Source organism: Mus caroli, unplaced genomic scaffold (assembly GCF_978045245.1).
Source record: "Mus caroli unplaced genomic scaffold, Mus_caroli_1 scaffold_11, whole genome shotgun sequence".
In the NCBI taxonomy this organism is placed as follows: domain Eukaryota; kingdom Metazoa; phylum Chordata; class Mammalia; order Rodentia; family Muridae; genus Mus; species Mus caroli.
Window position 1 is genome coordinate 28,494,894 of NW_028227266.1, and position 15,802 is coordinate 28,510,695.

At 45.9% G+C, this 15,802-nt stretch overlaps 1 protein-coding gene across 2 annotated transcripts in view; it reads left to right on the forward strand.

The window, feature by feature from the left end:
• Prdm10 (PR/SET domain 10) overlaps positions 1–15,802 on the forward strand; it is a 103,347-nt gene that overhangs the window by 68,328 nt on the left and 19,217 nt on the right. For both annotated transcript variants that reach the window (XM_085844503.1, XM_085844502.1), the window contains exons 13-19: positions 1,848–2,003; positions 7,191–7,370; positions 8,356–8,466; positions 11,252–11,452; positions 13,120–13,263; positions 13,658–13,828; positions 14,731–14,871. In XM_085844503.1, coding sequence (XP_085700629.1) covers positions 1,848–2,003; positions 7,191–7,370; positions 8,356–8,466; positions 11,252–11,452; positions 13,120–13,263; positions 13,658–13,828; positions 14,731–14,871 — 1,104 coding nt within the window. The remainder of the gene's footprint in view (positions 1–1,847; positions 2,004–7,190; positions 7,371–8,355; positions 8,467–11,251; positions 11,453–13,119; positions 13,264–13,657; positions 13,829–14,730; positions 14,872–15,802) is intronic.

A 15,802-nucleotide genomic window follows, 5' to 3' on the forward strand; every position in this document is an offset into this window, starting at 1 on the left:
TCCTGCCTTTTCATCCTTTTTTTTTTTTTTTTTTTAAATAACTTTGCAATAGTTTTCAAGCTACTTTTCATGTACAGAGTATTATTTTCCTTAGCTGTTCAGATCAGTGTTACTTAAATGTCTTACGTTATATTTCTAGTAATAAACACCACATCTTGTGCTGGCAAGATAGCCAAGTGGGTAAAGGGGCTTGTCGCCAAGCCAGAAGATCAGAGTTCCGTCCCTGGAACCCACATGAGAGCTGCCCCCTGCAATTGTCCTCTGATCTCCACATGGGCACCATTGCATACGTGCACTAAAAAGAAATATAAAATTCATCTTGAAGCACTACATCTGGTTATTATTTTTCAAAAGTCTTTTTAAAACTCTTTGCCAAATATCCATTACTCATGAAACAGTATAGAGTCTGCCACACATCTTCCATCATTTCTGAATGGGAAACATCTCCCTACCATTCTGCTTTCTCTTGCTTTAGTGAGGCCGTGTATTTGGAAGGAAACAGAGAGTTGGTCTATGATACGTTGTTGTGGCAAGCACTGACCGTCTCTCCTGTAGTATTGGGGCAAAGTGGGAATAGAGAAGTTCCGGAGCATCCCTGATTTCATTTTAACTGATAATATTTTCATCCAGTAAATAATTAAATCACAATATATCATATAAATATTCTTTAAACTTCGGCATATGGTGGGTCACGCCTTTATTCCCTGTGCTTGAGAGGCAGAGGCAGTTGGATCTCTATAAATTCAAGGCCATCCTGGTCTACAGAGCCAGTTCCAGAACAAGCAAGACTATACAGAGTAACCCTGTCTCATAAATCCAATATATATATATTTGCAAAAGCAAAAGGAAGGTGGGATTTAATCTTAGCTCTCTGACCGTAAGAGTGTTGGAGAGATTTTCTTTGTACAGTTAGGAAAGTTGTTAAGGCATAATGTAATAGCAAAAGGAACTCCAGTGTTAGTGAATCCAAGTGCTTTAAAGGCCTAGCTAGGAGTTTCTACTCAGCTTCTGACCATAGCTTACTTGCTGTTTTCTTTTTCACTTCAGTGCTGGCTGTTGGATTCAAAGTATCCTGGATGCTAAGCACACATTGTTCTGTTGAGCTTTAGCTTCTCCCAAAGCGCTTTTTCATTTATTATTTACAGCTAAGAGAGTTCAGAACCTGTCTTTCTCGGTCCCCACCCTCACCCAAGTACTGGAGTTGAATCCAAGGTGAAGCTATACAATTATCTGAAAGTCAGGGGATTCTGTCCTGTCAGGGAGGATGGCAGTCAGGGCTGTGCTCGTGAAGTGGCGTCGCCAGTGTCACCTGATTTCTATCTTTCATTCTTCAGAACCTGACCCTTTTCTTCCAGAGCTGAGAGTGAACCCAGAGCGTGCATGGCTGCAGGCAGTTATGTCACACTGAGCTACATCCCAGACCTGCTTAATAGGAAGAGATGAAAGCATCAGCTACTAATGACGCAGTTACCTCTACAATGTGTAGAAACAAAAATGAGGACAAATGGCTTTTGTTTTCTTATAGGTAATTTTTAGCAAGATTCATTTAAATCCAAAGCCATCCTGCCTTTAGCCTTACAAAAGAAGAAGATGGCACAAAAGGTCAAGCCAGTGCTCCTACTTTTATGCGTTAAGTCACCTGGGAGGTTCAGATTTATGGGGCTGTCTGTCCTATTCTGTTTCTTTGTGGCCTGGACAGTGTGTGTTACTGAGGGCAGTCTTCCCTTGAGACTGGATGATTGGCCAGGCTGCTGAAAGTCCTCAGTGGTGCGTGGGCTCCCTCTAGCGTCACAGCCACCCCTGGTCCTTGCTTTTGGCCTGAGCATCCTCCTGGTCTTTACTGCCAGGTGAAAAAGCACGTGCGAAGTTTCCACTCTGAGAAGATCTACCAGTGTACAGAGTGTGACAAGGCCTTCTGTCGCCCCGACAAGCTGAGACTGCACATGCTCCGGCATTCCGACCGCAAGGACTTCCTGTGTTCCACCTGCGGGAAGCAGTTTAAGGTAGGAAGCCATCCTGCAGCCGGAGGGGACTGGCCTGCCCAGGATCAAGTCAGGCTCAGGACGGACACCTGCTTGTTTCGTGGCTCTGTGCACATTCCCTAAGTGATGGTTATTAGAACTAAATTGCTACTGTGGAGTACAAAGAGACCAGTACATTTACTTACTGCTTAAATCAAGATGTCTTTCTTGTTGAACATTTAGTCAGATCAGAGCCTGCAGGTAAGTCATCCAGGCAGCCGGATCTTCTCTAGTAGATGAGATGGTAGAGGGGACATGTCTGAGGGATGGATTACTCTAGAGAATGTAATGATTTCAAGAACTCTGGTAAAATACGCATAGCTTGGCATGGAATCCCAATCTTCAGGAAGCTGAGGCAGGGTCTGGAATTTGAGGCTAGCCTGAGCTATATAGTTAATGGCTAGCCAGTTTGTGCTACACAGTGAACACAAATGAAAGCAAAGTGGCTCTGGAATTAAGAAGACACCAAGGGGAAGTCTGCTGGAAACTCAGCATTTGTTAGTGACAGTCACCACTAAGCACTGCTGTAGAGGGCCAGAGTGACAGTTCAGTGGCTAAAGGCACTTGACACACAAACCCGAGAATCTGAGTTTGATACCCAAACCCCATGGAGAACAGAGAGAACCTACCCATAAAAGTTGTCCTTGGCCCTTAATATGTGTTTGTGGTACCTGAATGCCTTCACCACACTAACGACTGATGCAATTAAATAAGGAAGAAGAAGAAGCTGGAATGGATCCTTTGGAGAATGAGGGGTATGTCCCTGTGGAATGTGAACATTAAAGAGAAAAGGCTTAAGTTCTGTGGTACACCCATTATAGATTAATTATGGGTTATATTTGTGATGGCTTACACTATATCATCAGGATAGAAATCTCTGAGGAATTCCACCACGAGCTATGTACGGCGGCATCTACCTGGAATCTCAGTACTCAGGAGGCTGACACAGGAGGATTGCCATGAGTTTGAGGCCAGCTTAAGCTATGTAGCAAGTTAAGGGCAGCCTGGGTATAGAGTGAGACCTTGTCTCAAAAACCAACATGAGTGGATGACACATATGTCACTGTGGGCGGGACTGCTTGCCACTGCGCTTAACAACCTGTGTTTGGTCCCTGGAACTGGCTCCACGGGTTATCCTCTGTCTGTATGCAAACCATGTCATGTGCACATGCATGCTTGTACACACAAGTTTTAAAGAACTCCAATGTGAACAGTAGAAATTGGACTAATTTTTCCTATCTTTTCTCTTTCCTTCCTTCTTTCCATCCCTCCCTGCCTTCCTCTTCCCTCCCTCCCTCCCTCCATCCCTCTCTTCCCTCCTTCCCTCCCTCTCTCCCCTTCTCCTGCCCAACCTACCTTCCTCCCACCTGCCTTTTTCTTTTTTTCTCCCAATATTTTCTATGTGGACCAGGCTGGCCTCAAAACTTATTCTTGTGCTTTTACCCTCTGAGTCTTGGGATTACAGACACACACCACCATAGTTTCATCTCCTCTCCTTTCCTTTTCCTCTCCATTTCCTCTCCTCCCCTCCCCTCTTCCCCTCCCCTCCCCTCTTCCCCTCTCCTTTTCTTTCTCTTCCCCACGTCCCCTTTCTCTTCCACACGTTCCTGTGTGCAGCACTCTCTCTTGGCCCTGTTAGAATTACAGCCTGTGAATTCACTGTGTGCTGCCCGGTGCTCTAACCTACACCTTTCCCCTTCATACTTTTCCATTACATTTCATCTTTCCTCTCCGATTCTCTCCTTTTTCCTTCTTTTTCTCCCACCCCTTCCCTTTCCTTCTCTACTCTTTTCCCTTTGCCCCTCCACACCTTCTATGCTGGGTATGGGGTTTGAACTTAGGGTTTTGTGTATGTTAGTCACAGGCTCTACCAACCAACTTCATCTCCAGCTCTATAGACTTTCTCTCTAAAGGAATCCCTGTGCTGTGATCTAGCATTTGCCAGTCCACCCATTCTACCCATTCAGCACTTGGCTGTTTTTGCTACTTTGAGAAAGGGTCTCGTGTAGCCTAGGCTGGCCCCGAGTGGGATGTGTTGTTCAGGCTAGCCTTGAGCTGCTGCTCCTCCTCCCTCTGCTTCATCAGTGTTGGGATATAGGCAAGGGCCACTAGGCATGACTTAATACTTTTCGACTATTTTTTTTGTGCCAGTTATTATTTTAATGTTTAAGAAGGTTAAAGACAAAGAGAGTTGGGCCAGCCAGATGGCTCAGTAGGTAAAGGCATCTGCTGCCAAGACTGACAACCTGAGTTTCGTCCCTGGAGCCACATACTAAGGACTGACTTGCAAGTTGTCCACTGACATCCATATATGCACCATGACATGTGGGTTTCGTCCTACAAATAAAACATGTGTAATGCAAACTTTAAGCGCAAAAAGAATTAAGAAGAAACCAAGACTTGGCTTCAGTTTTGTCTTTAATTTCACTTAACCCTGTTAGATTGAGTAGGAGCCGGGAGTCAAAGCTACTCTGACAGTTAGAGAATAAGGGATATCCTGGTTTGACTGAGAACTCAATCATGGGGAAGATACAGAAAGGAGAGTCTGCAGGGAGGGCCTGGGGCACGAGCGGTCACTATTGCTCCCACCCGGGCTCTGCTCTGAGTGGAAGGTGGGAGCTTACCTGGGAACTACAGTGTGAACCCAGGGTGGAAGGCTGGTGGAAGGCTGCACCTTGGGACAACTCTGGAGCTGGCCAGTGGGTCTGCGTCTGGCAGGCAGGAAGAATGCTGCTGACTGAGTGGGAGGGAGAATGTGCTGGAAGATTCCCACCAGACACAGCACAGCATGGCAGCCGCTCTGGCCTCACCTTTCAGACTGCTGCCAGTTCCTCCTTTGGCTGACTCCATTGTGGAGCAAAGCTGGGAGTGGGGGTTCATGTGATCCTCCTTTGCCTTGGCTACGTGGGCACCACAGCCGCCATGGCTGCAGTGCCCTTTTCAGACTCACAGTCTGCTGCTGTGGCCCTTCTGAGGAAACCCTTTGCAGTTGTCTCTGCAGGTGGCTCCCACAGTTCTTGTCATAGTATCCAAGACAACACAGGATCTGGCTCCTCCTTCCTCTCTGCTCCTCCTTCCACGGGTGAGCCCTGCTGTGTGGAGTTGCTTCAGTGAGGGGTACTGTCTCTCCAATTGATCTTAGTCCTGGAGTGAAGTCAACTTTCAGAGTCCCGTGATTTCACATGGCTAACACCACTCATCTGAGGCATCTCGCAATCTGTGTGAAATGCTTGTTAGCAATCCCTATAGGCCCTTCGGCGGGTGATGCTGTCATAGCTCTTACTTAGCTGGGTTAAGGGAGAGGCCTGGGGAATGCCTTTTTCCCTTGCAGCTTTTAATGTTGTTTCTTCTGTCATTTACCATTTTGATTATTCTGTGTGGTCCTGTCTATCTGGTGTTCTTTATGCGTCTTGTGCTTTGGGCATCTCCTTCTTCAGACTGGAGACATTTTCTTCTGTGATTTCACTGAAAATATTTTCTGTGCCTTTGATTTAGGTTTCCTTGCCTTTTCTTAGTCCTATTATTCTTAGATTTGGTCTTTTCATAATGTCCCACATTTCCTGTGTTTTGTGCTAGGAGTTTTTAGGTTTAACCCTTTCTTTGACTGTGGTGTCTGTCTCTTCTATTGTGTCTTCAGTGCCCGAGATTCTCTCTTCCATCTGTTGATTTCTGTTGGCAAGGCTTCCTCTGATGTTCCTGATGGAGTTCCTGAATTTTCCAGCCCAGAGTTCCCTCAGTTAGGTTTCCTTTATTGATTCTGTTTCTACTTTGAGGTCTTGAACTGTTTTATTCGATCCCTTCCACTGTTTATTTGTATTGTCATAGATCTCTTTAAGGACTTTATTATTTCCTCTTTAAGGACCTCTATTATATTCATAAAGGCTGTTATTAATTTTTTTCTTGTGCTTCAGCTATGTTGCAGTTCTCAGGGTCTGCTGTGGTAGGGTTGCTGGGCTCTAGCAGAGACACATTGTCCTGGCTGTTTCTGATTGTGCTTTTATGCTGGTGTCTAGGCATCTGGGTTTGGGAAGATTATAATTCTAGGTGCTGATATCTGGTCTTGGTTTTGTTTGGAGGGTGTTAGTTTCTTTTGCCCCCTCTGTTTCTTAGGGGTGGGTTATGGTGGCTGTGTATTGCCTGGTAGGGATTTCTTCTGGGATTCTGCTAGGTGTGGCCACTGGGGGTTCCTGGAAAAATTGCTTCTAGGTATTGCGGGCTGACACTTAGGAATGGAGGTGGGCTGGAAAGTAGGGGCTGAGGGGGGCCATAAGTGGGAGGAAAGCAGGATGTTCCACCAGGATCTGGTTCGTCCCCTGGGAATGAAGGCAGAAAGTGAAGAGAGGCCGCAACAGGTAGACGGCTACAGAGCTGGGGGTGAGACTGGTGATTTGGGCGTGGCGGAGAGAAGGGAGAGGGGTGATCTGAAGCCCACCTACCTGCATTGCCCTCCCACTTGCTTCTCTGGCAGGCTTAGCTAGTGGGTTCCCAGGGAATACTTGCTGGAGATGGGGGCTGGGATAAGTTGGTGAGTCGAGGGAAAGAAGTTTGGAGGTGTCTTAGGATCTTATTGCTGTGAGGAGACAATATGACTGTGGCAACTCTTATAAAGGAACACATTTAATTGGGACTGGCTTACAGTTCAGAGGTTTAGTCCATTGTCATCATGGTGGGAAGCTTGGTGGCACACAGGCAGACATGGTGCTGGAGAGGTAGCTAAGAGTTCTGCATCTGGATCTGCTGGCAGCAGGAAGTGAATGAGCCACTAGGCCTGTCTTGAGCTTCTGGACCTCAGAGCTGACTCCCAGTAACCCACTTCCTCAAACAAAGCCATGCCTACTCCAGCAAGGCCTTCTAATTGTGCCACTTCCTGTGAACCTAGGACCATTTTCTTTCAAACATCTACAGAGGAAAGATCTGTGTGATCCCCCCGGGCATGATAGGCAGGAGCTGTAGCAGGGCATCTACAGAGCTGGGGATGAGTCTTGGGAACGGATTTGGAAGAGACTAGGAAGAGGTGAAGATTTGCAGTTAGCCTTCCTGGGTTTCTGGCTGGAGTGACCAGTGGGTTTTCGGAGGAATTGGTGTTTTGTTTTGTTTTTTAAATTACTCTTCAATTAAAATTTCTCTATCCTTGCCCCTACCCCCTTTTAACAAAAATTCTCCAAATAGCGAAAAGACAAACTCCGGGAGCACATGCAAAGGATGCATAACCCCGAGAGGGAGGCCAAGAAAGCTGACCGCATCAGCCGTTCCAAGACCTTCAAACCACGGATCACATCCACAGACTACGACAGCTTCACGTTCAAGTGCCGCCTGTGCATGATGGGCTTCCGGCGGCGAGGCATGCTGGTCAGTGCTGGACCAGACAGGAGACTGTCTCCAGATCCACCCCTTTGTCAGTGGCAACGAGCCATACCGAATTAGCCCTGTGGATGTGTCAGTCAGTAGCTAGGAGAGAGGAAGAACAAGCAGCCCCTAGTCTGGGCTTCTTTCCTTTCTCTCTCCCTTTGCCCTTCTGAACACTTTTTGGACAACCTTTGAGAGACCGTTGTTCCCACGTGCTTCCCTTGTCCGTCTGATGCTGGGGTCCTGGGGCTTTACACCCATCTGCCATGTGCTCTGCCCTCGAGCCACATCCCTAGACTTCTGTCAGTTTTCACTATTTATTTGTTTTTCTTTACCTTGATCTCTTGGTCTTGTCTCGTTGGACTTCCCTCCTCTCATTTGTTGACTATTCTATCTGGTGGGGTCTTTATCTCCTTCCCAGTGTTCCCTATTAATGCCATCTTTGCCGAGTTAGAAAATAGTGACATAAGGAAACTTCCCTTCAAAGCAGAGAAAGAGTGTGGCCCAGCTTAGGGGAATTATCAGGACAGTTCATTGCTTTCAGCTGACTCAGACTGTATATTTCTACTAAGGTTGTTAGCAAGTCTTAGCACTTAAAATTAGAACCTTACTTTGTATCCATTCAGCAGTTCCACTAAGACAGTTGAAAAATGAAAGTCAGGTTTACATCAGGATAATTTGACAGTAAACTCGTGCTCGGCACTTTTTCTCTCTCTGATGACTGTTCTTCTAGACAGACTGTTGATGGTCCTCCAGGTGACTGACTGCCCTCGGCTATTTGCTGAGTGGTTTATTGTTAACTCCTGTTGACGGGGTCCATGGACACTTTGGTGTCCAGTGTCTCATGTCTTGTGCTCTGGCGTAAGCCTTACTGATTGAGCATTTGCTTCAGTTTTCACCTTTAGCCATCAGTTTCAGAGTGTTTTGTTTAACTTTGGTTTGTAATGATTCTCTCACTGTGTGTCTGTCTCTCTTTCTCTCTTTCCAGGTAAATCACTTATCAAAGAGGCATCCAGACATGAAGATAGAAGAGGTGCCTGAGTTAACCCTACCCATCATAAAACCCAATCGCGATTACTTCTGTCAGTATTGTGATAAGGTAAAGGCAAAATCTTCCTCCTGGCTGGGCTGCTGGGGCTTGGGGGTGGGTTTAGGCCACGGATGGATGCCTACCAGGGCTTATCAGCATTTAGACAGAAAGGGCTGAAAGGCAGCCTCAGTGTAAGCCAAGGGCTGTGGAGATGGCTCTATGGTCAAGAGCAGAAGCTTAACAACTGCTGTCAAGGATTCTCTCCCAGTACCTATGCTGGGCAGCTCAGCCTCTTGCAATTCCAGCTCTAAGGAACGTGACACCCTCTCCTTTCTTTCATAGGAACTACACACACGGTGCACTTATAGCCTGGCAGAGACAGACACACACGTGCATGTGCATACACACATGTACACATGCACACACTTTTAAATAAAATATAAAATTTTAGGGGCTGGAGATGGTTCAGTGGCTGAGAGCATTTCTCTTCCAGGGGATCTGAGTTTAAGTTACATCACCCACGTCAGATGGTTCACAAACTGCCTGTAACTCCAGCTCCAGGGGACACTGTACTTTCTTCTGGATGTTTGCACTTACATGTGCACATATGCAAATACATATGTGCACATGTAATAGCTTTATAAACATTTTTAATTAAAAATTTAAATGTGGGGCTGGAGAGATGGCTCAGCGGGTAAGAGCACTGACTGCTCTTCTAAAGGTCCTGAGTTCAAATCCCAGCAACCACGTGGTGGCTCACAACCACCCGTAATGTAATGAGATCTGATGCCCTCTGGTGGTGTGTCTGAAGACAGCTACAGTGTACTTATTTCTAATAATATATAAAAATCTTTGGGCCTGAGCGAGTGGGGCTGACCGGAGTGAGCAGAGGTCCTAAATTCAATTCCCAACAACCACATGAAGGCTCACAACCATCTGTACAGCTACAGTGTACTCACATACATTAAATAAATAAATAAATCTTAAAAAAAAAAACTTTAAATGTGGTGGGAGAGTGGTGGTGTATGCCTTTAACCCTAGCACTTGGGATGCAGAGGTAGGCAGATATCTGAGTTTGAGGCCAGCCTAGTTTTCAGAGTGAGTTTCAGGACAGCCAGGGCTATATAGAGAAATCCTGCCTAAAAAAAAAAAAAAAAAGGCCGGGCGTTGGTGGCGCACGCCTTTAATCCCAGCACTCGGGAGGCAGAGACAGGCGGATTTCTGAGTTCGAGGCCAGCCTGGTCTACAAAGTGAGTTCCAGGACAGCCAGGGCTATTCAGAGAAACCCTGTCTCGAAAAAACCAAAAAAAAAAAAAAAAAAAAAAAAGAAAAGACTAGCTAGATAAACGATAATGTTAAAAAAATTAAATGTAAGCATTTTTTGAAGAATTCATTGACTTTGTTTTCTTATTATCCCTTCTGTCTGTGACTTTTACAATAGAGAATATGTATTACCTAGAATATGAATTCATTTGAAATGTCCAAGATGTAAAATAGTCTGTCAGCTTGCATGGTAGATCGGGCCTCCTCAGGGACCGATTAGGCAGTGAAAAGGTGTGTGGTGGAATTCTCTGCCTTTATATATGTGAGTATACTCCTGCTGTCTTCAGACACTCCAGAAGAGGGTACAGGATCCCATTACAGATGGTAGTGAGTCACCATGTGGTTGCTGGGAATCGAACTCAGGATCTCTGGAAGAGCAGTCAGTGCTCTTAACCGCTGAGCCATCTCTCCAGCCCCGGAAGGGGGTTGTTACAGTTACTATCTGTCTTAGAGTTGCCATTGCTGGGAACAGACACCGTGACCAAGGCAACTCTTATAAAAGACAACATATCCTTACAGTCGGAGGATCAGTCTGTTATCATCATGGTGGAAGCATGGCTGAGTCCAGGAGGACTCAGCTGGAGGAGCTGAGAGGTCTACTTCTTGTTCTGAAGGCAAACAAAAGAAGGCTGTCTCCCATGTGGCTAGGGGAAGGTCTTGAAGCCCACCCCATAGTGAGGCCACACCTACTCCAACAGGGCCACACCTCCTGATAGTACCACTCCCTGGCAAGCATATTCAAACTACCACAGTATCTTATACAGACATTTTACTTCAAACCACCACACTTATTTATACAGGAAATTCAAGGAAATTACCTAGCATATCTATATTAGATTCTTACTTTATCCATTTGCCCTTGCTCCTTGAGAGCTAGGATTATAGGTATAGAGCACCAGGCCCAGATTCTCTTCTTTTTTTTTTTTTTTTTTTTAAAGATTTATTTATTTATTATATGTAAGTACACTGTAGCTGTCTTCAGACACACCAGAAGAGGGAGTCAGATCTCATTATGGATGGTTGTGAGCCACCATGTGGTTGCTGGGATTTGAACTCTGGACCTTCGGAAGAGCAGTTGGGTGCTCTTACCCACTGAACCATCTCACCAGCCCCCCAGATTCTCTTCTTATCTCTTTTTTTTTTTTCCCTCTTCATTTTTCAAGACAGGATTTCTCTGTGTAACAGAGCCCTGGCTTCCTGGAACTCAACTTTGTAGACCAGGCTGGCCTCTGCCTCCTAAAAGCTGGGGTTAAAGGTGTGTGCTACCACACCTGGCAGTCTTCTTATTCTAAGACAGGGTTTCACTCTAGTTCATACTGGTAGACTCTCTGAGGACTCCAAGGTGGCACTTGATTAGATGTCTCTGGAGATTACAGGCATGGCCCACCATATACCATACATGTTGATATGTTTTATTTGGGGCAATGTTGATGCATTTTTCTCCTTTTCTTAGAATGAAATGTCTTACTTTGCTTTAAGCAAGAAAGAGGCACTGTACATTGCTTTCATGGCCAAATATTTAACCCTGCAGGTTTATAAGAGCGCCAGCAAGCGCAAAGCCCACATTCTGAAGAACCACCCAGGAGCTGAACTCCCGCCAAGTATTCGGAAACTGCGTCCTGCTGGCCCTGGAGAGCCTGACCCTATGCTGAGCACCCACACTCAGCTGACGGGTACCATTGCCACCCCTCCTGTCTGCTGCCCACACTGCTCCAAGCAGTATAGCAGCAAGGTACGGTGCTGGCTCTGACCAAGTGTGATGTCAGAAGCTCTACGCAAGGATGTCTTAATCGCCTTCTCATCCAGGTGTCATGCATGGTGCATTGATTGGCTGAAGGAGCCCTGTATAAATAAGTAGGGACCACTTATGGGAATGGAACAGTTGGTTTGTACTCTTCCAAATTACTGCTATTTACCAGTAATCTGAGCACTTGACTGCTTTCCTCTTGACCCGCTTGCACCTTGTGTCTGAGTATACTTTGTTCACAGTTTACGACCTCATCCTCTAGAATCCCTTATACAGGAACTGAGATGCAAGTTTTTGAAAAGGGGGTCACTTTGGTGGGAATCCCACTTCTGGGGATACCACAAGTGTCTGACTACTTCCGGCATTCCTGGGGAATGTGGAGAAGGAGCCCGAGGGTTTGGCTGCTGCCTAAGGGTATAGAGTCCTGTAAGTGTGTTTGTGTCCCCTCTTCCTTCTGACTTCTCCCCACATTCTGTTTTGCTTTGGCAGTGCGGTCACTTCCCAAGTGTGGTCAGTGCTGCTTTGATTTCTTTATTGCATTTAGGACATGGAATCACTCTGTATTTCCAAGGTTGGCCTCAAACTCCTGGGCTCAAATCATCTTTTGTGTCTTAGCTTCCCAAGGAGGTGGCCTTATGTATACAAGCCATTGTGCCTGGTTAAAACAAACAAACAAACAAACAAACAAACAAGAACCAACCAACACTCCTCCAACCCCTTGCAAGACAGAACTTTTCTTTAAAGATTTATTTATTTATTTTATGTATATGTGTACACTTCGATGTCTTCAGACACAACAGAAGAGGGCATCGGATTCCATTACAGATGTTGTGAGCCACCATATGGTGGCTGGGAATTGAACTCAGGAACTCTGGAAAAGCAGTCAGTGCTCCTAACCTCTGAGCCATCTCTCCAGCCCGATGGAGATCGTTTTTAAGGGCATCAAATGAAATACTTTAAGAACCTTTGGAATTGCTGGGCACAGATATCTCCTGCCTGGATAAACACACCCTTACCAATTTGTTATTTCCATCTCTTCACCTGCCCTAACTTAGTGGCTAGTCCCACCTGGCCCCTGCCAAACATCCCTGGCCACCTGCCTGTAGTGGAGGCCACAGGCCCAAGCTCTCCCAGAGACTTCATGTGGTTGCTGTGTTCTTCCTCTAAAGCATGCAGAAAGACCCCTCTCTTTCCTTGTGTGTCTGCCTTTTCCTCCTGGGACCCAGAAGTCCTGCCTGTACCGTCTCCTCAACAATTGACCCCGGCCTTCTTTACTGACAAGTCAAGAACCAATTGGGGAATAGGACTTTAACATCAGAACCACCGCCTTCATATATCTTGATTCCAAAGCAGGTAGAAAGAGACTGTTTCCTGCAGGCAACCAGGCAGAGGCTGTCTTCTACACTGTGTGGAGATTGACTGCAGGACCTCAAAGCCCACCTACTCAGTGACAAAGCCATGCCCACTCCAACATTGCCACACCTCCTAATAGTGCCACTCCCTAGGCCAAGCATATTCAAGCCACCACGTGGTCATTGTTCTTTTTGCTTTATTTTGAGACAAGGTCTTGGTATCTAGCCCAGGCTGGACTTAAATTTATGCCTTTCCTGCTTTAGCTGCAGTAATTGTTTATTTTTTCCTTCATTTTCCAGACCAAGATGGTGCAACACATTCGAAAGAAACACCCAGAGTATGCCCAGCTTCCCAACACCATCCACACACCACTGACGACAGCTGTGATCAGTGCCACCCCAGCTGTCTTAACGACAGATAGTGCCACTGGAGAGACTGTGGTGGTAAGTGGGCGACTTAGAAGAGTGTCTTATTCCTTCAGTGCCCCTCCTCTCTTTACAACAAGGCCATGCCAATTATTTATCAATATTTTGCCAATAGGGCTCCTTACCCTCAGCTTGCTGCTTGCTGCTTCTAGCATTGTGCTTATGCTTGGGTCTCCCTGCCGGTGCTATCTATATCTCCCTGCCAAAGGAGGAGCAGGACATTTTTAATGCCTTCCTTCTCAGTGGAGAAATGAGCAGTGCCGGATCAGATCCACTGGTCAGAGTCAGGCCCTCAGGCCAGTCTGTGTTTTCTTGATGTGCCCCATGCCAAACCGAATTGTAGCAGGATTTAAGAGCATTGAGACTACTACAGTGTTGTTACTAATATGCTTTGTGATTTTTTTTTTCCTAGACAACAGACCTGCTAACTCAGGCGATGACAGAACTGTCCCAGACCTTAACAACGGATTACCGAACACCTCAGGGGGACTACCAAAGGATTCAGTATATCCCTGTGTCTCAGTCAGCATCGGGTCTGCAGCAACCTCAGCACATACAGTTGCAAGTGGTGCAGGTGGCTCCGGTACTGTGACGCTTACTTCTTCTTACCTGCATGAACACCATATGGCCAGTGGCCAGGATGGTAGCAGGAGTCAAAAGCATCCTCGGCTCTGTGTAAGGTGCAGCTGCACAGAAGTGCTGAGTCTGAGGCACTAGGAGAATAGCATCTCCACTGCCTTCTTCCCTCTGTTCATCATGATGGCTCTGGACTCAGAAGAGTAAGAGGTTTCTACTGTAGATGGAAGGGCTCAGCTCCTGTACACACAGCCAGCCAGGACACTTCTAGTGACCCCTCTTTTTGAGCTGTTCCTTAGTTAGACTGGCTGACTGTCTCATAATGAGCCAGTTTAAGGAGTACCTACACGGCATTGAATAATTTATTTTAGGGAGAGATTTTAGCGAGTCATGTGTGTGTGTGAGTGTGTGTGTGTGTGTGTGTATGTATGTGCACTGTGAGGAAGTAGATATAAGACATGAGTGAACATTGTCATTTTCAAATAATGTAGTCTCACAAATTGAAAACCAATACAGTTTTAAATGTGTGGAAATTGGTAGATTCACCTCGGCATCCACCATTCCTTACTTGATTTATTTATTTTGGTTTTTTTGTTTGTTTGTTTTAAAAAGGAGGTCTCCCTGTATAGCCTTGTCTGGCCTGGAGCTCGCTAGTAGACCAGGCTGGCCTCAAACTCAGAGATCCACTTTCGTCTGCCTCCTGAATGCTGGATTAAAGACACGCACCACCATGCCTGACCTTGACTTATTCTTTTGCCAACAGGGTCTCACTGCCTAGCCACAGCTGGTCTGAAACTCAAAACCTCTTGCCAGTTTTGCCTGTGTTTAGGTGAACTTTCTCTCTGGGGATCTCTTCTACTCTCAATGAGTACAGATCTATTTTGGAACCTGTTCTTTTTTTCCCTCTAGGCCACGTCCCCACATCAGTCTCAGCAGTCCACAGTGGACGTTGGCCAGCTGCACGACCCTCAGACCTACACGCAGCACGCCATCCAGGTGCAGCACATCCAGGTCACAGAGCCCACCCCTGCGGCTCCGTCAGCATCCCAGGTACATTTCTTTGTAGAGATGCAGAGAGAAAGGTGACTTTTTTATATGTCCCTCTGACCTCAGTTTTGATCAAAGGGTTATCAAGGTCACCAAGAACAATTTAGAGATTGCCAAGGACTTGTGCAAAAGTGTTTCCAAGTCTGACCGAGAACTCTGACATTTATACACAGATAAGATGGGGGTATTTAAAATCATGTTTGTCTTTTCAAAAAAAAATATGTACACACACACACAAAGAGAGATGCAGAGAGTTCAGGGGACATCAGGGGCTGTCAGATTAATAACAGTGAACTCATTGCCCTCAGTCACTGAGCAATGTCACTATATTCGTAGTTTATCAGTTCTACTGTTGCTCCCACTTTTTATGTCATTATTGCAAACAGTCTTGCATTAAGTTACCAGCTTCTGGTGGGTTTCTATGGTTTAAGATCCTAAAAACAAAACTTTCTACAGTAAGAGCTTTCAGTTGCTTCTGTGACTTGGAATAAGGTTGAGCCTGTCATTGGGATATAAAGGGAGGTATGGAAATTCAGAGGAGGGGGCAATTCCGCCTAGCTGGGGATCAAGGACATTTTTGTTCTTTAGTTTTTAAATTAGTTCTTGAAGGGGGACTATATATATGCTTATCATGACATCAAGGGAAGGAATTATATTCTAAATAACATTTTGAGTAATAAAAGGAGATAGGAAATTATAACAGATTTATTTAAAATGTTATTCTGTTTAGGAGCGGGCAGTGATACTTAGGAGTTGGACTGTGGATGGTCCTGAGTTGCAGATGGTAGAGTGTGGACTTGTCATGGAGTCAGGAGTCGGCCTCTCCACCAGATGCCTGGTGTGCACCTGTGCTTAGCTCTACTCTGGGTGGATTGGCCAAGGCTGCTCAATGAGAACCATGACTTCTGGGCTGTGTTTCCAAACACAAATGGTT